Consider the following 26,074-nt stretch of genomic DNA (forward strand, 5'->3'; position numbering starts at 1 on the left):
GTTACTTGTGATCCCATTATAATACCTTGCTAACTAACCTTGGGCGCTTTCACCCAGTGGTGGCTGCTTTCTGACCTAAGCTTTCTTAACCCATTTACGTAAGTATAAGGAATTCTTGAACCTATTTCCCCACACCATATGACGGAATAGTGCTCAGCCACATAAAGGAATAAAGTACCAGTTTATGCTACAGTATGGATGAAACTTGGAAACATTACACTAAATGTAAAAAGCCAGACCCAAAAGGCCACATACTGTGACTTCATTTATACAGCATGTCAAGAATAGGCAAATCTATAGAAACAGAAAGTAGATTAGTGGTTGTCAGGGGTTGAGGAGAAGGCAGAATGGGGAGTGAGTAAGTAAGTTTACTAGGCACAAGATTTCCTTTTGGGGTGATGAAAATGTTCTGGAACTAAACTGATGATTGCATAACATTGTGGCTGTATGAAATGTCACTGAATTATATACTTTAAAATGGTTACAGTGGAGGGCGTCTGGCTGGCTCAAGCGGTACAGTGTGAAACTCTTGATCTCGGGGTTATGAGTTCGAGCCCCACTTGGGCACAGAAATTACTTAAGGGGCACCTGGGTGGCTCAGTCGGTTAAGTGTCTGACTTCAACTCAGGTCACGATCTCGCAGTCCGTGAGTTTGAGCCCCGCGTCGGGCTCTGGGCTGATGGCTCAGAGCCTGGAGCCTGCTTCGGATTCTGTGTCTCCCTCTCTCTCTACCCCTCCCCCGTTCATGCTCTCTCTCTGTCTCAAAAATAAATAAACGTTTAAAAAAAAATTAAAAAAAAAAAAAAGAAAACACTAAACTTTCCGTTCCTGAAGGGCCATTTAAATTATGATGGAATAGGGGCGCCTGGGTGGCGCAGTCGGTTAAGCGTCCGACTTCAGCCAGGTCACGATCTCGCGGTCCGTGAGTTCGAGCCCCGCGTCGGGCTCTGGGCTGATGGCTCAGAGCCTGGAGCCTGTTTCCGATTCTGTGTCTCCCTCTCTCTCTGCCCCTGCCCCGTTCATGCTCTGTCTCTCTCTGTCCCAAAAATAAATAAACGTTGAAAAAAAAAAATTTAAAAAAAAAAAATAAAAAAAAAAAAAATAAATTATGATGGAATAGATTTTGTCTCCAAGCCCCCCAAGTGAGAATTGCCTAGTTGAGTCCAGGCAGATTCTAGAACTGCGAGATAATAAAATTGTTGTACCCTTAGAAGTTACTGCATTTTGGAGTGGTTTATTACACTGCAATAAATTACCAGAACATTACTAAGTGGTATATATACCAGAATTTGACATTGCCCAAAAATAACTTTAAAAAAAATGACATGACAGGGGTCACCTGAGTGGTTTAGTTGGAAGAGTATGTGACTCTCAATCTCCGGGTTGTGATTTCGAGCCCCGTGTTGGGTATAGAGATTACTTAAACATAAAATCTTTAAAAAATAGTAATAATAAAATAAAATAAAATAAAATAAAATAAAATAAAATAAAATAAAATAAAATAAATAAGTAAAATAAAAAAATGGCATGAGATAGGAGCCCAGGATGCTGCCTGGTTATCTAGCCCCATTTTTTTTAAGTTCCCAAGCTGGGAAATAAAACAGGAAGGGAGAGCTGGATTGTCACCTTACCTCTGCCACTTCCTAGCTACGACTAATTTAAGTTCTCTGAGTTTCTGTTTCCCTGTCTGTAAAATAAAGATGGCAGTAACTTCTTAGGGAGTAGGTATGGGAATGCATTGACAAAACAGATGTAAAGTGTCTGGTCCATAATGGGTGTCCAGCTTTTTTAAAATTATTATTTCAGGGCTTGCAATTTTTTACTCATTTTTTTAAAGTTTTTGGTTTTTTGTTTGTTTGTTTGTTTGTTTTTTTAGAAATGTTTATTTGTTTTTGAGAGAAAGAGAGAGGTAGAGAGCAATCAGGGGAGGCGCAGAGAGAGAGGGAGACAATCCCATGCCATTGGCACAGAGTCCGGATGTGGGGCTTGAACTCACAAACCATGAGATGATGATCTGAGACGAAACCAAGAGACGGACACTTAACTGACTGAGCCACCCAAGCGACCCTTATTACATTTTAAAAATAGTTTTCTTTTGTAGTAAGAATGCTGAACATAAGATCTGTTCTCTTAGCAAAATTTTAAGTATGCAATACAGTATTAACTAGAGCCCCTAGAACTTATTTATCTTTCATAATTGAAACTCTGTACCTTTTGACCACCATTTCCCTATTTCCGCTTCTTCCCAGACCCTGCGAACCACTAAGTTTGACCATTTTATCATTTTTCTTAAATATGGAAGGCTTCACGAATTTGCGTGTCATCCTTGTGCAGGCACCATGCTGATCCTCTCTGTATCGTTCCGATTTTAGTATTTGTGCTGATGAAGCGAGCATAAGTTTGACGATCTTAGATTCCTCATATAGTGGGATCAATCATGCAGTGCCTGTCCTTTTGTGACTGGTTTTATTTCACTTAGTGTAATGCCTCGAGGTTCATCCATGTTGTCACAAATGGAAGGATTTCCTTCTTTTTTTTTTTTTTAATTTTTTTTTTAACGTTTATTTAGTTTTGAGACAGAGAGAGACAGAGCATGAACGGGGGAGGGTCAGAGAGAGAGGGAGACATAGAATCCGAAACAGGCTCCAGGCTCTGAGCTGTCAGCACAGAGCCCGACGCGGGGCTCGAACTCACAGACCGCGAGATCATGACCTGAGCGGAAGTCGGACGCTTAACCGACTGAGCCACCCAGGCGCCCCAGGATTTCCTTCTTTTTTAAGGCTGAGCAATATTCTGTTCCATATACCACATTTTTTTTTTAATCTTTTTTTTTTTTTTAACTAGGGCCTATGCCCAACGTGGGGCTTGAACTCACAACCCCAAGATCAAGAGTCACATGCTCTAGCAACTGAGCCAGCCAGGTGCTCTCATACTGCATTTTCTTTATTCATTTATCCATTGATAGACATTTAAGTGTTTTCATATTTTTTGCTATGGTAATAATGCCACAGTAAACATAAAAGTACAGATAACTCTTTAAGACCCTGATTTCAATTTCTTTGGATAAATACTCAGAAGTGGGATTCCTAGATCATATGGGATTTCTATTTTTAATTTTTTGAGGAGTATCCGTACTATTTTCCACAGTAGCTACACCTACTTGCATTCCCACCAACAGTGCACGAGGTTTTCTCTACATCCTCACCAACACTTGTTATCTTGTGTCCCAGCCATTCCGGCAGATGTGAAGTGATACCTAATTGCAGCTTTGATTTGCATTTCTCTGATGATCAGTGATGGTGAATACCTTTTCATGTACTTGTTGGCCATTTAGTTGTTTGTTTGTTTTAATGTTTTTATTTCTTTTTTGAGAGACAGACAGAGAGAGACAGAGCACAAGTGGGGGAGGGGCAGAGGGAGAGGGAGACAAAATCTGAAGTAGGTTCCAGGCTCTGAGCCATCAGCATGGAGTCCGATGCGGGGCTCAAACACACGAACCATGGGATCATGACCTGGGCCGAAGTCTTAACCAGCTGAGCCACCCACGCATCCCACCTGTTGGCCATATGTATGTCTTCTTTGGTAAACGTTTTTAAACTTAGAGGAAATGAACCCTATTGAAAGACTATTCTAGAACCTCAAGACCAGTCCTCTTAGACAGTGCTTGAATGTGCCCCTCACGGTCAACTCACACTCCATGGAAGCCTCAACTCCAGTGGGCATGTGAGTTCTTCAAGAACAGAGAAAGGAGCCATACTGCATCTTGGCAGCTAACCGTTACATGTACAGTCTAGTGTTGATGGGCTTTACCTGTGGTATTAAAAGGCCCCTGTAGGGTCTGCACAAGAGCTTGGACTTCAGGCACATTCTCCGGCAAGGCTTGTCCAGTGAAGAGGGGGTTGATTTTGGCAGCTTTATGACCATGTTCACAGTATACGGTCACCAATCTGGCAAGGCCATGATCAACTAATTCAAGGGGAAAATAAAACAATACAAACAATTTAGAAAATGCCCACAAACTAAAAAAAAATCAGTTTTTCAAAGAAGCCTTTGTGGCCTTAGACACTTTGAATGCATTCCTTCTACCTACCACATCTCAGGTTTATAGACTATCAGAATCCAGGAAAACACACTTACTTTTTTTTAATGTTTATTTTTGAGAGAGAGAGAGAGCACGAGTTGGGGAGGGGCAGAGAGAGAGAGAAGGAGATACAGAATCCAAAGCAGGCTGCCAGCTCTAAGCTGTCAGCACAGAGCCCGATGTGGGGCTTGAACCCACAAACCGCGAGATCATGACTTGAGCCGAAGTTGGACGCTCAGCCGACTGAGCCACCCAGGCGCCCTCAGGAAAACACACCAATTTCTTTAAATTTATCTCATGATTGCTAAAGTCAGTGAAGGAAAAAAAAAAAAAGGAGATAGAACTATGGGTGCACATTTGTAAAAATAACTAATTATGCCTTTAGAGAAATAGCACTGAAAAGAACTGTTAAAATGCTGAGATTCTGGATAATTAGAGTCCTCTTAATTATTATTTGAGATTTTTAAATATTTTACTTAAAAAATAGACATAGGTAGAACTACAAAATCAAAGTTACATCTCCTTCCCTATTGCTTAAAGACCCAATGTACAGAGTTATTTCATAGACTCATGAAATTTATACTAGAAAAAGATCTTTTTTTTTCTTAATGTTTTTTATTTATTTTTGAGACAGAGAGAGACAGAGCATGAGCAGGGAAGAGGCAGAGAGAGAGGGAGACACAGAATCGGAAGCAGGCTCCAGGCTCTGAGCTATCAGCACAGAGCCCGATGCGGGGCTCGAACTCACAGACAGTGAGATCATGACCTGAGCCGAAGTCAGATGCTCAACCGACTGAGCCACCCAGGTCCCCCTAGAAAAAGATCTTAAAAATGATCTTTTCACGGGGCACCTGGGTGGCCCCGTCGGTTATCATGATCTCATGCTTCGTGTATTTGAGCCCGGAGTTCGGCTCTGCACTGACAGTGTAGCGTCTGCCTGGGATTCTCTCTCTCTCCCTCTCTCTCTGCCCTTCCCCTGCTCGCACACTCATGCTCATGTTCTCTCTCTCTCTCAAAATCAATAAATAAACTTAAAATAATTTTTTTAATGATCTTGTTACTCACATAATGCAAAACAAAACAAAACAGGAAACAAACCCTTTATAAAGCTCTAAATGAGTGGTTCCTCAGTCTCTGCTTGGAGGAGTTGCATTATCTTTTAGTGAACCCAATATGATGATTCTATTTTGAGCCCAAACTGATTTTCTTCCCTCTTCCATATGAAAGTTATTCCAAAATTTGAAGGAAAAAAAAAAAATCCTTCATGCCCACACTCCGCTAACCTTCAGTTCATCAAGGCAGCCTTACAAACAGCACAAATCCCTGACGATGAGCAGATCCACCATTTCTGAACATTTTCTGAACATTTTTTCACCTTATGTGTTTATTCTTAGAACCCAGAGAAAAGTTCAGCATATTTTGAAACATTTAATGACCATTTTATGAACATTTATTGCCATGCAGTGAGCTACATAGGTGCTTTGTATTCAGAGTACAGCAAAGTATGTGTCTTGTCACGGGCTGACAGGAAAGAACAGAGAGGTACTGAATACGTAAAGGATGTGTTGGCACTGATGCAACAGTTAGGACGATCCATGCTATGTCTAATAAATTGGTAAGCTAATCAAACAATCCCAGTAAATGAATCGATTCCAGTCTGGAGATAAGTCATATAAATTGCCATAGGGTTCTATTCTGAATCTTACTGAAGTTCTCAATTGCTGTGTTATAAAGTAGGAAACCTTCACATTTGTGACTAAAATCCAGAAAGACCATGTCTAAAGCATTGTCCCCGCCGGTCACTCCTTAAAAACATATTCCTCCTCCCCACCAGAAAACAACAAAACAGCAAAAAAACAAACAAAAAACGCCACATTCTTCCCTGGGCTCTGCGGCATCACCAAATCCTGGCTTTTCTCCTAACTCACTGGCTACGCAACCTCAGTCATTTTGGGGAAGGAGCTCCTCTTCTTTGTCCATCTCTAAAATATTAGTGGTCTGCAGATCTGCCCACAGCCTTTTTCTCAAGCTGTTTTCTCTCTGGGTGATCTCCTGCACCTTCCACAGCTTCCAGGAACATGTACAAAACTACATCTCTAGTGGGGCAAGTCTAATAGTAGATATGCACGGTTATCATCACCATCCTCAAATTAGCAGCCCTATTGAAAACATTCTCTTAGTGAACCCACATCAACTCAGAGATTATTGCTCCAATTTCTAACTGTTCCCCAGGCTTCTCATGCCATTCTAAGAGCAATGGCATGGGAGTTGGCACAAAAGCAGGCTGCTCGCTCCCAGGGACGTGTGGAAGCTACTATTCTGGCAGAGCCAGAGAGAGAGAGGTCCACACCCCTCCACACCTCTGGGCACATCCCACATCCATCCTGGCAATCTATTTTCTCTCAGACCCTCTTCCTGCCTTTGCTCTGGTTTCTTTTTTCCAGACCCAATCCCATATTCCGTCCCACTCTGCCTCCCAGATCCTTCCACTGTGACCTCTGGGAATCTGCTCCATGATTAATCAACCTCTCCGCATTCTTACCCTCCTCCATAAACATTCCTTATACCCCTATCCTAACTGGAACCTGCTTTCTCCCAGAGGACAATGGGAGGTGAAGCTGCTCATCACCACACTGACCCCTCAAGTACTGAAGGTGGAATTTCATTCCTCAGGGACATCCCCCCTCCCCCCACATTCGTCCTCTAACTCTGAAAATCTCCAGCCCCCAGGGGGACACGCCCTAGGGTTATCAACTAATCTCCATCTAGTATCAGTAGCCATTACAAAACAATGTTGTAGGAGAAGCTTCACAGAAAAGTGTCAGTGTATATAGATGAAAAAAACAACTATAAACAGTATAAATAGTATGAGCCTGCTCTTTGTTACAATGTATATATGTATAGTAGGTAATGCATATTTCATTACCTAGTCTATATAGCATAATATGAGTATCTATATACTTTATATATGTGAATGTGTGTATATATATCCCATATACATAAAGGAAATGGACCAAAAATTTAGTGATTATCCTGTACAAAATTCCTCGTTTTTTCTTTCGCTTATTTGCTAAGTTTTCAATGGCAAACATGTATAGCACAGCTCTTCAAATGTTATCCTGACTTGCTGCCTACTGCACTCGTAGGGCACTCCAGTGTACCTGTCCTCACCAGTGGGCTTTATGCTTGTAAAAATCAGTTATATTTGTTCCTAAGGCTGGTGCTGTGGGAGAAAGAAAATGTGGGGGGAGAAATCATAAAAATCTGGAGAGATGTTGCATTCAGATTGCTTCCATAGTGCTCTTAATTTTAAAGATTTGCAAAAACAAATCCAAGAAGAAATACATTTGTCAAAATACATGAAGCATCTCTCACTTCTTTACCATACTCCTTGCTTTAAAGAACTTTTTTTTTTTTTTTTTAATTAATTGACTACATTCTAGTTTCAAATCCATCAGGGGTGCCTGGGTGGCTCAGTTGGTTAAGTGTCTGACTTTGGGTCAGATCATGATCTCGCCGCTCATGAGTTTGAGCCCTGCATCAGGCTCTGTGCTGACAGCTCAGAGCCTGGAGCCTGCTTCGGATTCTGTGTCTCCCTCTCTCTCAGCCCCTCCCCTGCTTGCACACACTCTCTCTCTCTCTCTCTCAAAAATAAATAAATACTAAAAAAATCCACCAGATATGATTGCTTCATCTATATTTTGTAGCAAACAGTGATATTATAAGATTTCAAAGGATGAGAACACATTGAATACATATATTGTTCATAAAAAGAATTTCATATCACTGTATAAATAAGTCAAAGGATTACTGTAAAAGAAAAATGAATATCTTCATGCTAGGTATACTACCAACCAAATAACTTGATACTCAGGATATCTATAGAAGTTCAGAAGAATTTAATTTGATGTTTAAATCCCTAAGAAGCCAGAGAGAATAGGGAAAACAACAACACATATACACACTCCTTTACAAAACAAAATGGAAAATATTGAAGGCATGCTTCTGGCTCAAGAGACTGGCACATAGCAAATGCTCAAGAAACATTTGTCATTAACTGAATGAAGTCCTGAGATTCAGCATATTGTAAGAGAGTCACAGAATCCTTGTGATGCAAGTTTTCCAGAGCCAGAGCCCTCAAACATGCAGTATAAGAGCTTCAGTGAATACATCTTCCACCTCACTTTGAGCTCCTCTTTTTTTTTTTTTTTTTCCTTTTTAGAGAGAGAGACAGACAGACAGACAGACAGACAGAGAGAACACACGAGCTGGGGAGGGGCAGAGAGAGAGAGACAGAATCTTAAGCAGGCTCCATGCCCAGCACAGAGTCCCACGCGGGGCTCAATCCCATGACCATGAGATCATGATCTGAGCCAAAATTAAGAGTCGGATGCTTAACCAACTGAGCCATCCAGATGCCCCTGAGCCCCTCTTTCCCAAGAACTGCACTCTCCCATTCCAGGGAGTGGGTTCCTAAGACCACGTCTACCTCATTCCATTCTGCCTCCCTCCCAATTAATGGATTCCAAAGACACCTGAGTCGAAGTGGGTCAGATTCACTCTTTCCAGAATTTATGACTTGGGATAGGGAGACACGGGTGGTCCACTATGCCTCCTGTTTGTGCAAACAACATGGTTAACGCTGAACACCTGCTTTCCTTCTGGGAGTCTGGAATTTTGGCACAGGCAGAGGGTGTTTACATGGACGTCTGCCAATAAAAACCTCGGGCGACGAATCTCAAATGGACTCCCCTGGGTGACACGGCACATATATTGCTGTATTTATGTTGCATGAACAGGAGTGTTTCTGTATCACCCCTCACGGGAGAGAGAGCACAAGGACTCCTGCACAACGGTGCCTGTGCTGGTTTCCGTGACAGTGCAGCTGTGTATCCTTATTACATCACTGTGATGAATCTGAGCCATGAGTACAGCTATAAGCTGAGCGCCATGAGGTTCTGGCGAATCTCTAAATGTAGGGGTGGTCTCGAGGACTCCTGACACGCATTATGGGTAGCACAGGAGCTGAGTACATTAACAGCTGTGCTCTGTGGGCCCACACACAGCTTCTGCCAATATTCCCAGAGTTAGTGCTGGTTTTCTCCCCCGCTGAGGCTTGGTTGCTGCACACATCCTTCAGCTCTGGAAGATATCCTTGTATCTTTTCAAATAAAGTCCCCGCTTCCCCTTAGGTGGCCACAGTTGGTTTCTGTTGCTTGTGATCAAAAGAACCTTTGCCGATACAGGGGTAAAAAAAAAATTATGATAAGGATATCTACATCAATTACTTTATTCTCTCTGTAAGCAAGCACAGTCGGGGCACTGAAGAGTGTTTTATTTTCAGGAAAAAAGGGTTCGTATTAACCAGCATGAAGTACACTGACACATAAACTAAACTTAGTACTTAATCTAAAAGTCAATACAGTTCTTTTTCATCATCTGGTCATAAACAGCCTCCCCCCATAGATCATAGATCATATCCATGGGTTTCTTACATTCAAGGCAGCATATGCTTATAGCAAGTGGGAATGTTGGATATCTATAAAATGACTGAAGATTCCAAGAAAGAGAATTTCATAGCTGAAGTCTCTTCAAACCCCATTAAAATGTGATGGCCGCCCCCACCCCCCACCCAATTTCAGCTTAGGAACTTTGGAAATAACCACATTAAAACAAAGACTTCAGGGGCACCTGGGCGGCTCCATTGGTTAAGCATCAGTCTCTTGGTTTCAGCTCAGGTCATGATCTCACAGGTTCATGGGATAGAGCCCTGCATTGAGCTCTGGAGCTGAGTGTAGAATGTTTGGGATTCTCTCTCTCCTTCTCTCTCTCCCCCTTTCCCCTTCTTCCGAGCTCTCTCTCCCTCTCTCAAAATAAATAAACATTTAAAAAACAAAGAAATTAAGGCAAGACTTTGTACCAGACTATTATATTCTGTACAACAAATTCAGATAAACCTAGGCTGTGCAACTGAGTTTATTTTATATCATACCTTATCTTTCCACCACAAATACAGTATCTTTATAAAATAAATTATTTCAGGGTGCCTGGGTGGCTCAGTCAGTTAAGCGTATGACTCTTGATTTTGGCTCAGGCCATGGTCTCAGGGCTTGTGGGATTAAGCCCTGCATCCGGCTCTGAGCTGACAGCGCAGAGCCTGCTTGGGATTCTCTCTCTCCCTCTTTCTGCCCCTCCCCCACTTGTGCACACACGCGTGCTCTTTCTCTCTTTCAAAATAAATAAGCATTTAAAAAATAAAATAAAATAAAATAAAATAAAATAAAATAAAATAAAACAAAATTTATTTCATTCTTAAAAAAAAAAAAAAAAAAAACCTTGTTCTGGTCCTTTCTAGGTTTTTTCCTAATCCTTTCTTAAATCACTGCCAAGATAGATAAGTAAGGATCACAGATTGATAGTGAATGATAACAAGTACTAACTTTTGCTCAGTGTTTCACACACGTCATCTTACCCAACTCTTGCAACAACTCTGAAATAGGTCTCCTCATCTGCAGAAGAGTAAACTGAGGCACAAAGAGGTTAAGTGACCTGCAAAATGTGACAGAGGTAGTAAAGAAGCTACCTTCAAGCATATTTGACTTCAGTCCAATGTTTTATCCATTATATTATACAAAAATTGAAAAGGGAAGTCCAGAGCCTACAGCAAAAAGGATGAGAGAACTGGAAATCAGTAAGACATTTGAAAAAAAAAGTACAAGGGCTAATGTCATTAGCCTTTTCTGGTCTGCATTGTACCCCAGAATTATCTAGATTTTTAAAAATCTCTAATGCATTAAGATTTTCTTCAACTGCTTTTCTCATGAGTCCAGTAAAGGCTCCTATTATTTCTAATTTGCAACATACCCACAACCTCACTTCAACTACTAAAGCTCAGTGCCAAGGTCAGTAACGGCTAAATGCTGCTTGAAATCCTATGGCGCCCATCTCCTGCTGGTCCCTAAGTTCTGCCATATTTTTGTAATCTGAATCCTCCATAATGACATTGATACTCCTGAATCGGCACTCCTTCATTTTCAATTGGGATTGTTGATGAATAAACTGAAGTTTATCCGAATTGAGGTTTACAGAGGTTAAAGTACAAGCTGTTACTAATAGCCAGCAACAAAGAACACTCACCACAGGTCAAATTTTAACTAGTGAAACCACTGTCATTTAAGAGGTTACTAGAAGCAAATTCAATATCTCTTTAAAGCCTTAATGTAATGGATGTCTTAGTGAATGATGTAGTTGCCCCATGCAGGCATTGATTTTCAGCCAAGATAAATATTTGTAAAAAGAAGGCTGATGAAGGAAAGGCAAAGAGGAGGAGGGAGGCACCATAACTTTGATCGTATCCCATCTCATTATGTCACCCTGGATGTGGGAGGATGCCATGTGTCCATTTTCAGGACGGATTGTCCTTCGATTGACTTTGCCAATCCCAAAGAGTTGTGGACATGATCCACCAACCAACCCAATCATTTCTCTCAACCAAGATGGTACCTTTTAGGACAACTGGCAGGTGTCATGAAAAAGGCTTGAGCCGGTCATGATCTCACGGTCCATGGGTTCAAGCCCCATGTTGGGCTCTGTGCTGACAGCTCATAGCCTGGCGCCTGCTTCAGATTCTGTGTCTCCCTCTCTCCCTGCCCCTCCCCTACTCATGCTCTCTCTCTCTCTCTCAAAACTAAATAAACATTTAAAAAATTTTTTGAAAAAATAAAAAAAGGAAAAAGACTTGAGCCAATTAAACCATGTACTCCTAATTAACGGAACTGACCATAAGCACCCACTTATATGGAATTTAAGGAAAAACCCAGCAAGTCTTCATTGTGTTCATGAGCAAAAAGAAATTATTAGTTCTTCTAAAGCATAGTAATATAGTATATTACCCAATGTATACAGTGCTTCCTTTCTTGATAATTGGTGTTACGGTTATACACTCAAAATTCAAATGCGCTAAATGTCACAAATAAATTGCATATACAGAATTATATTTCCATTTCTTAGTAGGAATAACTCACTTAATAAGTATTCAGTTAAATATAGAGCTGAGAGGAACGTAAGAAAAGGAGCTTACCAAGCAGGATCTTACAGCATGAGAGGATGGTCTCTATATGAAACTGCACACAGTCATAAAAAGTTCAGTAGAGTCCAAGGGGTCTCTCGGACTGAGAGTTGAGGGAGATCAGATTAGGATAGCCTGGAGTTGTCTAGACAGATGTTACAGAGGAGATGGGAATGGAGATGAGCCATGGAGAATGGGTATGAAGTGGAAGGGCATACAGAATGAGCGGGGAGAGCCTTGGATAACGGCTGGAACATGGGGGAATTTATGTCAGAGAAAGGTAAGAAAGAAGGCAGAATGGGTCATGAAACATGAAGGGCATTCAATATCAAGCTAACGAATCTGGGATTTTATTCTGAGAGGCAAAATAGAGCCTTTGGAGACTTGAGTTAAGAAAATAACTCAATGAGGGGCGCCTGGGTGGCTCAGTTGATTGAGCATCCAACTTTGGCTCAGGTCATGATCTCACAGCTTGTGACTTCGAGCCCCGCATGGGGCTCTGTGCTGACAGAGCCTGGAGCCTGCTTCAGATCCTGTGTCTCCCTCTCTCTCTGCCCCTAACCCACTCGCATTCTATCTCTGTCTCTCTCAAAAATAAATAAACATTAAAAAAATAAATAAATAAAAAATAAATAAATAAACATTTAAAAAAATTTTTAAAAAGAAAATAACTCAATGAAACCAATGTTTTAGAGAAACTGTAGCAAGACACTAGGCTACAAATTTTCATAGCAGTGAGGCTAGTAGTTTTATCTTTTTGAAGTCATGGGAATTCAATGAAAGCTACAGGCCCTTTGCCTAAAAATAGACACACACAGTTGTGCAAAAGCCACAGACCCTCTAAAACTTTTCCTCAGGGATCCGTAGATTTGGCTAGGAGCACCTGGATTAATATTTCTTGCAGCAGCAGCAGCAGACCAGAATTAAAGGCCTACGCTAGGATCCCAACAGTGAAAACAGAAAGCAAGGCTTTGAGAAACACAGTGCTCAAGATTTGATATGAAGTATGAGGTGAAAAGTTGAAGGTGGGTTGTTTGCCCCACATTTTTACAATATGTCTGTAGCACAGCCTACTACAACTCCTGAGATCCATTTTCTCTTCTCTTTCATGGTGATAATCAAATATACGGCCATGCAGAATAAAGATACACGTCCCAGCCTTCCAGGCAGCCAGTTGCCCATGTGACTAAGTTCTGATGAATGAGAAGGTAGTAGCCATGATCTGTGCAACTTTGGGGTCTTGCCCTTAAAGGGAGATGTGTCCTCTTTCCCTTCCCCCTTTCCTCCATCCTGCTGCACAGTGTGGATGCAGTGATGAGCCATCCTGGACTGGAGTAGACAGCAACACCCACAGGATGGTGAAGAAACAACATAGAAGGAGCTTGAACCCCTTCGGACCTTGCAGAGCAAAACTGTCATACCAGCTCAGACCTTTATTCGTCTCACTTAGGTCACTGTTCCTCCACGTGTCCAACACAGCCCCTGAACTTACCCTATCTAATACACCATTTGGTACTCGAGGTGGGTTGCTACCATAACAGCCTAAAATACATATGACCTTGGCTTAGCAGTCAGGCGGTAGGTACCAAGAACCCAGATGTTTCAGACTAAAAAGCTAATGAGCACTGTGTTATGCTATCTGACAAAACGTGTGGTAAAACTGTCACCGGTGATGTCCTGCAAGGCAGACTGTATGTCCACGGAGCTGTCGCTCAGTAGCATGTGATTGTTGTTTCTTGTCACTTTCAGGAAAGCCCTGGGAGGGAGATGAGGTCAAGCTAGAGCGAGCTAGTTGGCAAGAAGAGATGCAGGGAAATTAAGCTCTGCTAGAAGGCAGATCCTAGCAGGTTTGGACAACTAGAGGCAATTATAAAAAGTGGTTCTGAAGAAGCTGTCTTACCAAGAGGGAAAACAGACAAACCCTTCTTCAAGGACCTTCCAGTAAGCATTCCCCGTTAGGCAATGAGGGACGCTGAGCCTCCAAGTTCCAATCAAGGGTATTACCTTCCCACTCAAGCCTATTATTTTTGATGGTCTCAAGGTAAGCACCTCTATGTTTAGGAAGCTGAGTGGGTGGAGCACAGAAGAAGTAAATAAAAGACTGGAGTTTTCAGGCTTAAAAACTAGCTCTAGAGGAGATCTTTGTCTGGGGGCAATTTGGTCATAAAATGACCACAAGCAAAAAGACTGCAAGCCTATGAATTTCATGAGAAAACTGTACTGCCAAAGAAATCCCAACTTCGGCCATTAAAAATTAAAAAATTAAGTAAAAACAACCGTGTCGTTGATAACCCCCTAAAGTAACTCTCGGGTTCCTAACCTTACCAAAATAAGGTAGGCTGTGGACGGTGAGCAGCCCCCAAGGAGGGCATACTCCCCAACGTCCAAGGCAGAGATGGCCACAGAAGACGATGGATAAAGAAAGACCCACACGGCAAAGCCAGGGGAATGTTATGAACTTGCTACATCGCCAAGGAAAGGAGCTCTTATCATTCCTCTCCAGCAGGATTTGATAACTGGTTTGAATAGTGACTACTAGAGTTCCTCATTCCTTTCTTTTCCAGATGGGAGTTTTCTTTGTATATGGAATGTGTCAGTAGGGGGTGCATAGCAGTTCATGAAATTCTAAAGCATTAGCAGACACAACCAGTCCTGACAGAGAGGACTGCACATTGTCGGGAGATAACAGACTTTCAACTGGACTCAAAAACTGAATAGAGGAGACAGAATCCATTCTATAAAAGGGAAAAAAAAAAAAAAAAAAAAAGCTTAGGTTATTTGAGTGGCCAAAGGGGTGGAATGTGGTGATTACTAATTATTTTTCAGTATTTTCCCCAGATAATTCTTAGCTGATACATGGCCAACCTGAATAAAAATTATGCTTTCCAATCTCCTTTGCAGATACATACTGACCAAGTCCTGACGGTGAGATGCTACCAGAAGTGACAGCAACTCTCCTTGCCCCCTTTCTCCCACCTAGGCTAGTAGGAGACAGTGATCTACAAAATAACCGGTACCTTCTGAAACAGAAGAAAAAAATGCTACAGATCTGCATGCAATGGTAATTTTGAAAAAGGTATAAAGTGGACCACTTGCCTTTCCGTTTTATGCACAGTAGTTAAAAAATAGGAAGAATTGTGGGAAGGGGGGATGGGCTAAATGGGTAAGGGGCATTAAGAAATATACTCCTGGGGCACCTGGGTGGCTCAGTCGGTTGAGCAGCCGACTTCAGCTCAGGTCACAATCTCGTGGTCCGTGAGTTCAAGCCCCGCGTCGGGCTCTGTGCTGACAGCTCAGAGCCTGGAGCCTGTTTCGGATTCTGTGTCTCCCTCTCTCTGACCCTCCCCTGTTCATGCTCTGTCTCTTTCTGTCTCAAAAATAAATAAACGTTAAAAAAAAAAAATCAAAAAAAAAAAGAAATATACTCCTGAAATCATTGTTGCACTATATACTAATTAACTTGGGTGTAAATTTAAAAAATAAATTAAATCAAATGGTAAAAAAAAATTTTTTTTAAATGGGAAGAATGAAGGGGCGCCTGGGTGGCTCAGTCAGTTGAGTGTCCAACTCTTGATTTTGGCTCAGGCCATAATCTCACAGTTCATGAGACTGAGCCCTGGGTCAGGCTCTATGCTGACAGCTCAGAGCCTGCTTGAGATTTTCTCTGTCCCTCACTCTCTGCCTCTCTCCCTCCCTCTCTCTCATTCTCTCTCTCAAAATAAGCAAATGAATTTAAAAAAAAATAAGAATAAAAGATTGCCCTTAGCAACAGAATTTTTCTTTTTTTTATGTTTTGATTTATTTTTGAGAGAGAGAGAGACAGCATGAGTGGGGTGGGAGGGTGGGACAGAAAGAGAGAGAGAGAGAGAGAGACAGAGAGACAGAGAGACAGAGAATACAAAGCAGGTTTCAGGCTCTGGGCTGTCAGCACAGAGGCCGATGTGGGGCTCAAACTCACAGACTGTGAGATCATGACCTGAGCCAAAATCAGGTGCTTAACTGAGCCACCCAGGTGCCCCAGCAACAGAATTTCTTAAGCTAGATTCTGCAACTGTGCAACAATTATTTCCCAGCATTGATTTCACTCTTTCCTCCCAATACCACATGAGCACACCCTTGGCGTTCAGTCCTAACTCAATACTGAACTTTCAAAGTCACCAAGCACCTCACAGTATAGCAAAATCATTACTAGTCTGGATGGGCGAGCGGAGCGGGAAAAGTCAATTTGGTGATGAGGGAAGAGGGAAGGGATTACATATAAAATCAACCCCAGAGATATTTTTTCAAGCCACACCAGCCCAGAGCTCCCAAAATGATTTGGATACAGTCTTCCAGGTAAAAACCACTGGCCTAGGTTTTCCAAGGCAAGGCTTAGTTTTCAGCTGCCAGGCTGAAGAATCAAATAGAGGGGTACCTGGGTCACTAAGTCAGTTAAGTGACCAACTCTTGGTTCAGGTTCAGGTCATGATCTCATGGTTTGTGGGTTTGAGCCCTGCGTTGGGCTCCGTGCTGACAGCAGGGAGCCTGTCTGGGATATCTCTCTCCCTCTCTCTTTCTGACCCTCCCCAGCTTGCTCTCTGTCTCTCTCTCTCTTTCTAAATAAATAAATAAGAATCAAATAGAGGCCCAATTGTGAGGGAAAACCTTAAACAAGATCACAACAATTATGCACTGAACACACACTAATATGATCTTAAACGAAGAAGAGATTGTCAAACATGTCCTACACTTGTGAGTTATGACTATAACAGTATTTGGCCATAGATAGCTATAGCCTTTCTGCTAAAGAATCACCAGTGGTGCCTGATAAAAATCCATATTCTTGAAATCTATCTCAGACCACTGAATTAGAACCCTGGGGTGGGGGAGGCTTGGGAAATGGTATTTTAAAAATCAATTCAAAATGATTTGAACACACACTTAACTTTGAGAATAACTGACATAGAAAATTCTTGACACTCGATTTGCAAAGTGAAATAAGATACCAATAGTCTTATCCCCAAGGATTAACAATCTATTTGGCCAAAATGAACCTAAAGGAACCCCACTGCATCTAAGAGAGAGAAATCAGGTTTACTATCAAAGTCACCTGAGGTCAAGAGCAAACTATTGAGGTCCCAGTGTGTAATATAAGAGTCAAAGTTCAGGTACTTATATGATGAAGAGGATCTTCATTGTCAATCTAGTAACTGGATCAAAGATGCCAAATGATCTTCTTCTAATAATCAATCTGTATTCATCTGTTCTGTGAAGATTAAATGCATCACAACTTTGTGGCACAAACCAAATACCCCAAGTAGATTTTTTGTACATGAGCATACAAAGAGAGGTCTCAAAAACTAATATTCAGGTCTTCTAACCCATTAAAACCATCAGTGACATGGTTCTGAACTCAGCAAAGAATCTTAAACTCTGAAATTAAAGTAAGAGGCTAGTTAGGCCAAGGAGACAAATAATTATTACCATGCTGTGGTCCAACCACCAGCTAACTGCCCTCTTCACCCTAGCTGTACAGTCGTGATCCCCACACATTCTGCTCACAAGAGCCTTAGAGATGGCCCTGGAAATGTATCCTTGAGTAAGCTCAACGAGCTGGGAGATCTTAGAGCTCTTCTTTTCCCGCAGCTCCGCCTGCGCAAGAGCTAAGTTCCCACAAGTTTACATCCAAGGAACAGAAAAGACAAGACCTCACAAAACCAGTTTGAACACGAGCGATGGGAAGATCACCCACGCGTGGATCCAATGCCGAGACCCCGACTTCACGTTTCCCCACCTACTAAGGCTGGACAGAGGGTGACCCTCACACTGACAATCTCCCCCTGCCCAACCTGCCTTCCTTGGCCCCCTCATCTCCCCTTACTCCCTATGGGCCTGAGCGCACAGTGCAGACCCCCAGAAGTCCAGCCTCTCCCACAACAGCATCCCACCTCAGGCCTGTCAGGGAAGTCCCCTGCTTCCCCAGCCCCTACGTGCACGGCACGGCCCTATCCCCGACCTGAGGGGCGCGCCAGGCCGCCCCGGGGCTCCCGGCTCTCGGGCTTCCTCGGCCGATAGCCATAGACACCCTTCTCTGTCTGGTAGCCGCGCCGGAATAGGAGCGGAGGGGCTCGGCAGAAGCCTCGTCTTGCTGCTGCCACAGTGGCCGTGGCCATGTCTCGCCTGGACTCGGGGCGGAAGACAAGGGGCAGCAGTCGCCTGAATACGAGGGGTCAATCCTGGGCTGCCTGGAACCGGAGCAGGGGGAGGAGCGGGAAGCGGGAGGCGGGAGGCGGGAAGCGGAAGCCCCGCCCGAGACAACGCCCCCGCGCCTGATTGGCCAGGGGCCTGCCCCTGGGAGCCAATCCAGGTAAGCTGCCGGAGGGGCGGAGCCACCTGCTGGGCTCTGGCGCCAGGCGTGCGCTTCTGGCAGCAGAGGGAAGCCGGGAGTGCAGAGCCTGGCGTCGTCATCTGCTTTCCGGTACAAAACTCGTTATCTCTATGTATCCTGCAGACCCCAGCCAGGAGTATTCACCCACCACCCCTCTGCTGGAAGCCCGCGAACACGACCACACAGAACGAGACAGGTTCTCGTACCGAAGGGAAAAATCAGCGACAGGGTGCAAAAAAGTCGTGGGACCGAAACCAAGGGACTCAAGAAGGAAAGGCCATCTGAAGGAGCCAGAAAATCAATATCGCTCCTTTTATTTTTTTTCTTAAGAAACACTGAGGCGGGGGGGGGGGGGGGGGGGGGCGGGGCTGGGTGGCTCAGTCGGTTAAGCTTCCAACTCCGGCTCAGGTCACGATCTCGCAGTTGGTGAGTTCAGGCCGGGAACCAGAGCCGGGCTCTGTGCTGACAGCTCAGAGTCTGGAGCCTGCTTTGGATTCTGTGTCTCCCTCTCTCTCTGCCCCTCCCCCACTCGCACTCTGTCTCTGTCTCAAAAAATAAACATTAAAAAATTTTTAAATAAATTAAAAAAAAAGAAACATTGAGGAAGAAAGTAGAAAATAGGAGAGAAGGAGCCTGCAAGAAAGGGATAAAATAAAAGTGAAGAGAAATCAGGCAGTGTGGAGATATTTGAGATTCTCTGTTGGTCCATCTCTGACAGAATTTCCCCAACTAATTTATTCCACCACTTACCTGCCAATGGAGGGTGGGGGGCAATGAAAGGGATCTGAATCCTTCCCTAGCCAGTCATCCACCATTCCAGTCAGCGGTGCAGCTGTACCCCCCGCCCCCCACCATACTTCTAGAACATTACAAGATATCTCTCCACCTCGCTCACTCAACCACTGTGCCCACAGAGCACTTCGCTAGGTTACAAAGATTCGTAAGAAACAGTGTCTGCCCTTAATCAGTTCCCAGTCCAGCTGCAGAGTGAACTCAACACACAGTATGAGAGATGCTTGGACACCTGCCTGTGCAAGTACCCTGCGAGCATAGACAATCAGCATGGAGTACAAACAGGTGTGCCAGGGAAACCTGCAAGGGGAAAGGACACCAGACCAGGATCTTCAGGGATGAAGCTGATTATGGCGATTATGATTTTTTTTCTTTATAATTTTAACACCAAAGAGTCCAGAACATGTTTGAAAGATATTACAAAGTACTAAATCAAAAATACAGAAGGGAGGGATAATCCAATAGACTGAAGTCCATGCAGAGGTGGGAAAGGATGTGATCCAAGCACAGAGGATGCTGGAAACGAGGAGAGACATGTCTTCCATTGATTTAGGTGGAAATAAGAGAAGATTGGTACAAAAGCAATTGGAGTAATAGATTCAGTGGTGGAATTCTGAGGGGATTTCTTCTATGTAAAGTATGAGGCTATAATTTACCCCCAAAGAATTATCCAAGAAGGTGCTGGGGAGTGGCAAGGCAAGTCAGAGTTGAGAATGGTAGAAACAGTACGAAACCGTTATTGAGGAGAGGAGTGAAATGTAGATTGTCCTAAAGTTTTGGGGGCCACCCCGTTGAGGTTGGTGACCATGAATAGAAAGTGATAACAATTTCTGCTCTTTTGTGATTTTCTCCATGAGTGCTCATTTGGCTTGGTACAGAGAAGGTGGGAAGGATGATGACCAGATCCATTCAGGGCTATAGTTTTTCCAAGCAGATATAATAGGCCAAGAGACAAAGATGTCTAAGATACTAGTTAGAGAAGGGTGCCTGGGTGGGTCAGCTAGTTAAGTGGCTGACTGCGGCTCAGGTCATGATCTTGTGGTTCCTGAGTTCGAGCCCCGCATCAGGCTCTGTGCTGACAGCTCAGAGCCTGGGGGCTGCTTTGGATTCTGTGTCTCCCTCTCTCTCTGCCCCTCCCCATTTGCACCCTGTCTTTCCCTCTCTCTCTCTCAAAAATAAACATTAAAAATTATTTTAAAAAAAGATACTAGAGAATGAAATTAAAAACAAAAAAATGGACTCTATGCTGAAAATAAAAAGGCTAGAAATATAAGAATGGACTGATAAAAGGAGGGAGGTGCCAGTGGGCTGGCGATTCCAACAAGGTTGAAGAATAGGTAAACTGGGGGTGCCTGAGAATCTGAGCTAGAACAGAAGATCTTAGCAGAAAATGGGGTGTTTGATGTGATGATTGAAGTGATGCAAATTTTGACAATGATAAAATGGCTAAAGTAGAGTGTGGAAAATGTCATCAGAGGTGTGAAGGTCAAGGAACTGAGAGGTCAGATCTTTAGGCAAGTTGCCATTGGAACATTAATATCAGGTTGGAAATGTCCAGAATTGAGGTCTTCGTCTTGCGTTGAAGCCTCTGGTGAATGAAGAGGAACAAGTAGGAAGGTGGCAGTTGACGCTGAGCAGAGGAAGAAGGTATGGCATGTCCATAAGGCATGGATTCATTTATTTATTTTTAAATGTTTATTTTTTGAGAGAGAGAGAGAGAGTCAGAGAGCGCACATGCGCAGGCAAACAGGGTTAGGGCAGAAAGAGAGAAATCCCAAGCAGGCTCTGTGCTAACAGTGCAGAGCCTGACTTGGGGCTCAAACTGTGAGATCATGACATGAACGGCAACCAAGAGTGGGAGGCTCAACCAACTGACCCACCCAGAGCCCCCCCTTAACGTGTGGATTCAAATCAGCAGGGAAATGTGCAAAAACCTAGGCAGCAACTGGGAATAAAGATGATATAGATCCCGTCTCTGGACCCCAAGTACAGTATATCCGAAATAGTTCTCAAATCCTTCTACTCTCCATCATTACTGCCTAGTCTGGGCCATCAGCACCTGTCTCCAGGAGTACCGCAATAGCTTCCTAAATGGTCTTCCGGCCTTGGGTCGTTCCTGACCTTGCCATACTTCATCCACACTGAGTCAGACTTATTAATTAATTAATAATCTGATTCATTAGATTTAATGAATTAATATCTGAATTCATAACTAGAATTAATATCTGATTCATATTGCTATTGCCTGAATTAAAAATTGTAACATTCAATTTAAAAAATACATAGCAGGGGCGCCTGGGTGGCTCGTTCGGTTAAGCGTCCGACTTCGGCTCAGGTTATGCTCTCACGGTTCGTGAGTTCGAGCCCCGCGTCGGGCTCTGTGCTGTCAGCTCGGAGCCTGGAGCCTGCTTCAGATCCTGTGTCTCTTTCTCTCTCTACCCCTCCCCTGCTCTCACTCTGCCTCTCTCTCTCTCTCTCAAAAAGAAATAAACATTAAAAAATTAAAAAAAATACATAGCAGACTGTGGAAAAAGAGCTATTATAATCATTACTAAACTACTAATACTGTTATAAAACTACAGTTTTATATAGTTTAATAGTTTCATTATTCCTGGAAAACAAATGTTTTGTTCTCTTATTTACTCTTATGTTACATCTACATAGGATAGATACAGTGATGTAGAGATGGTTCTATGTACAGTTCTATATAGATAACTAGAATTAAAATGTAAAGCTGTCGGGGCGCCTGGGTGGCTCAGTCGTCCGACTTCAGCTCAGGTCATGATCTCACAGTCAGTGAGTTCGAGCCCCACGTCAGGCTCTGTGCTGACAGCTCAGAGCCTGGAGCCTGCTTCCGATTCTGTGTCTCCCTCTCCCTCTGCCCCTCCCCTGCTCATGCTCTGTCTCTCTGTATCTCAAAAATAAATTAAAACAGTAAAAAAAAGGTAAAGCTGTCATAGTTGCTTGAGTGTTGTACTGGGTATCAGGCTACCAGATTCTAATTCTATTTTTTCCATTGATTGGCTATGTGACCTTGGGAGGATACAACCACTCTATTTCCTCATGGTCTACCTTGTCTTTAAAGTTCCTTCAATTTCTAAAAGTTTTTTATTCTAAAGCTTTCTATAAAAAGTAAAAGAAAGTGTATTGGGCCACTAGAGGAGAAGGGGAAAATGTAGGCTTAACTTATTTATACCATGGAATTCCACACAGAAATTAAAAATAAATGAACTAGATGTACTCATAGAACATAAATAGTTCCCAAGAATATAAAGTTGAGGGGAGATTTGACAGGAATGATATTCACACAAATTTTAAAAATATGCCAAATTAGTCTATGTGTTTTTAATGAATATGTACATATATAGTAAAAGTATAAGTATATGGTTAGGTAGGATGCATTTCAATTTCAGTAAATTGGTTACGGGGGGCATGGAGAAGAATAGAATGGGTGGGACAGCAGCTTTTATGATTTCTACAATGCTGTAGTACTTCTGAAAATTCTGATACAAATATTTCAAAATGTTATCTCTGTTAGTATTTCAAAATTTTAGCATTTGTCAAATTGTAGGAGAACATGGATATTTGGTTTATGATTTTCTGTATCTTTCACGTTTTTTTTTTTTTTTTTTTCCCCAACATTTATTTATTTTTGGGACAGAGAGAGACAGAGCATGAACGGGGGAGGGGCAGAGAGAGAGAGGGAGACACAGAATTGGAAACAGGCTCCAGGCTCTGAGCCATCAGCCCAGAGCCCGACGCGGGGCTCGAACTCACGGAGCGCGAGATCGTGACCTGGCTGAAGTCAGACGCTTAACCGACTGCGCCACCCAGGCGCCCCTGTATCTTTCACGTTTAAAAATGTTTTAAATTTTAGGGGCGCTTGGCTGGCTCAGTCAGTAAAGCATGTGACTCTTAATATCAGGGTTGTGAATCTGAGCCCCACGTTGGGTGTAGAGTTTACTTATAACGTCCTTAAAATAAAAAGCTATATTTTAAATTTTAAACATTTATAAAATATTTTTAAAACTGTAACTGAAAATTAGAAAGGTCTGCCCTGATGTCCCTCTTAAAATCACCAGTGGCCTCATCACCCCTCATATGTCTGCTCCCCCTTACTCCACTCTTATTTTTACCATAACGCATATCATTTCCTAACATACCATACAATCTGCTTCTCATTTTTTGTCTATCTCCCTTAACTAAAATGTAAGCTCCCTAAGGATAAAGATTGTTGTAGTTTTTACTCACCATTGTATCATAAGTGCCTAAAACAGGGCCTGGCACAAAATAGGTACCCCAGAAACATTTGTCCAGTGAATGTATGGATATTAGAGTCTGACAGCCTGTGTTGAAATCCTGCTGCTAGCTTTGGGACCACGGCCAAGTCCCACTCTAAGTCTTAGTTTCCCTATCTGTAAAATGGGAATTGTAATACTACCTACCTAATGGTGTTGGTGTAGCCAACTATAAAACACTTTAGAACAACTCCTGGCATAATGTAAATACTCAATACATATTAGCTGCTATCATTATTATTATTATTATATTGTTATTACAAGGTCTTAATCATGGTAGTGGCTCTCAGCATAATTCCTAGAATGTAATGATCTTGAGCCTGCATGAGGCCTGATAAGTAAGTGTGTGTGTCAGGGTACAAGACAATTAGTAATGATTGAGCATGAGAATAGGAATATTCTAGAATAGGAATCCTCTAAAGGGGTTCATGGTATGCCACTCCAAAATATGCCACACTGGCATAAGGATCATTTTGAGCTGAAGGCAATTTAAGAAAATATAAAAGCAAATATAAGAAGGGCAGGATGATTCTTAATCACTGGACACAACTATAGACACTAATCAGCTCAGATAAGGCACCAGAGGAATCTACATAACAAACTCACTAAAATAAACCTTACCTTCCATTGACTCCCTTTTATGTTTACCTTTCCACAGTTTGCCACTCCTGAAAGCCTAAACCCTGTTTCCTTTGTCTCATATTTTCTACAGCTTTATTGTTCTTCTGTTAAGATGCCATATGGGCCCAAGTTCTAACCACTCCTTTGAGTTACTCATCGCTGAATTTCTCCTGTGTTTGCACACACACAGTGCATGTGTTGATAAACTCTATTCTTGTTAATCTGTCTTTTGTCTATCTGTAATTTGAAGGATCCCAGCCAGAGAGTCTAGGAGGGTAGAGGGAAAAGTTTTTCCTCCTTTATACAGCTTACTCTGTTTTATTAACAGAATGTTCAAATATGAGAATGGTCAGTTCACCAAGCTGGAAACAGGTCTATTTTATTTTTGAAGAAAGGTCTTTCCTTGGGTTCTTTGCCCTATTTGAAGCACTGAGCATGCTAAAATGTATACTTCTGAAGGTAGACTAATTTCTTCCATCAGCAACTTTTTTTAAAAAGAATTTTCAAATTACCGTGATAATGGGGCAATACACGCATTATTCTTTTTTATATATAACCCAAAATTTATCTATTGCCAAAGGTAACTAATTTCATTTTTCCTCCTTACCCCTGCCCACTTTTACTAGAGATGTTAAGAAGAGTAAGGTAAATATGAACAACTATTCTGACCCAGGAAATTGAGGAGCAAAAGGTGAAATTTATTCCAATGAATCTTTTAGGCTAAAAAATAACATCTTTCTCTATTACTGTTACTTAATCTCATTTAATTCCTGATTAATAGAAATTCTTTTAAAAAATGACTACTTCTTGCGGCACCTATGTGGCTCAGTCGGTTAAGTGGCCAATTCTTGATTTCAGCTCAGGTCATGATCTCATGGTTCAAGAGTTTGAACCCTGCATTGGGCTCTATGCTCACAGCACAGAGCCTGCTTCAGATTTTCTGTCTCCCTCTCTCTGCCCCTCCCCTGATTGTTCTCTCTCTCTGTCTCAAAAATAAATAAATGTTAAAAAAATTTTTTTTTTAATGACTACTTCTTAATATCTTTACTTTCCTTGGGTTAATACCAAAGTTCTTCTCTTTGTTCTCATTAGTTTCCCCCCTACACGGTGGAATATATCTAACTTATCAATATATATATATATATATATATATATATATATATATATATATATACACACACACACACACATATATATATACATACATATATATACATACATACATATATGTGTGTATGTGTATATATATATGAGTATATATAACATATAACATTAAAAATATATAAATAATTTTGATTATTATCATATCATTTGTCTGTTGCTGTATAACAAATTACCCCACAATGTAGTAGTTTGAAAAGACAAACATATTATCTCACAGTTTTTGTAGGTCAATAATCCAGACAAAGCTCAGCTCAGTACCTGGGGCTCCAGGCCTCTCACGAGGTTGCAGTCTGACTGCTAGTTGAGATTGTGGTCTCATCTGAAGGCTCATCTGGGGGAGAATGGACTTTCATTTCACCCATGTAGTTGTTAGCAAGATTGAATTCATCATTGGCTGTTGGTTAGAGGCCTCCCTCAGTTCTTTGCTGTGTGTGCCTTTCTGAAGAATAGGTCACCATATGGCAACTGGCTGCCCTCAGATTGAGAGAGAGAGAGAGGAAGCTGCATCTTGGTGTTTGTAAACTAACATGGGTACTAACACTAACACTAACACTAACACTAACATTTGTGCTGTATTTTACTCACTGGAAGTTAGTCACTAAATTCAGCCTAGGCTCAAGGAGAGGGGATTACATGAGGGTGTGAAGACCAGAAGGCAGTCATCATTGAAGGCCATCTTAGAG

The 26,074-nt window shown here is 42.2% G+C and overlaps 1 protein-coding gene and 1 non-coding gene across 4 annotated transcripts in view; both read right to left on the bottom strand.

The window, feature by feature from the left end:
- The window catches only part of DHTKD1 (dehydrogenase E1 and transketolase domain containing 1), a 51,830-nt gene extending 33,431 nt beyond the window's left edge, over nucleotides 1–18,399 (bottom strand). For 2 of the 3 annotated variants that reach the window (XM_086714952.1, XM_086714951.1), the window contains exons 1-2: nucleotides 18,145–18,399; nucleotides 3,811–3,966 (exon numbers count right to left, since the gene is read on the bottom strand). In XM_086714952.1, the coding sequence (XP_086571078.1) occupies nucleotides 3,811–3,966; nucleotides 18,145–18,301 (313 nt within the window). In that variant the 5' untranslated portion in view covers nucleotides 18,302–18,399. Of the gene's footprint in view, nucleotides 1–3,810; nucleotides 3,967–17,238; nucleotides 18,021–18,144 lie in introns of those variants that run through there. The other variant, XM_086714953.1, reaches the window with a different exon arrangement.
- Nucleotides 2,290–2,396, bottom strand: LOC112868084 (U6 spliceosomal RNA). Its single transcript, XR_003224260.1, has one exon. It is a non-coding gene; the product is annotated as a U6 spliceosomal RNA (small nuclear RNA).
- Nucleotides 18,400–26,074: the final 7,675 nt, after the last annotated feature.

This window comes from Puma concolor, chromosome B4, assembly GCF_028749965.1.
Source record: "Puma concolor isolate L17-30 chromosome B4, mPumCon1.1.hap2, whole genome shotgun sequence".
NCBI lineage: Eukaryota > Metazoa > Chordata > Mammalia > Carnivora > Felidae > Puma > Puma concolor.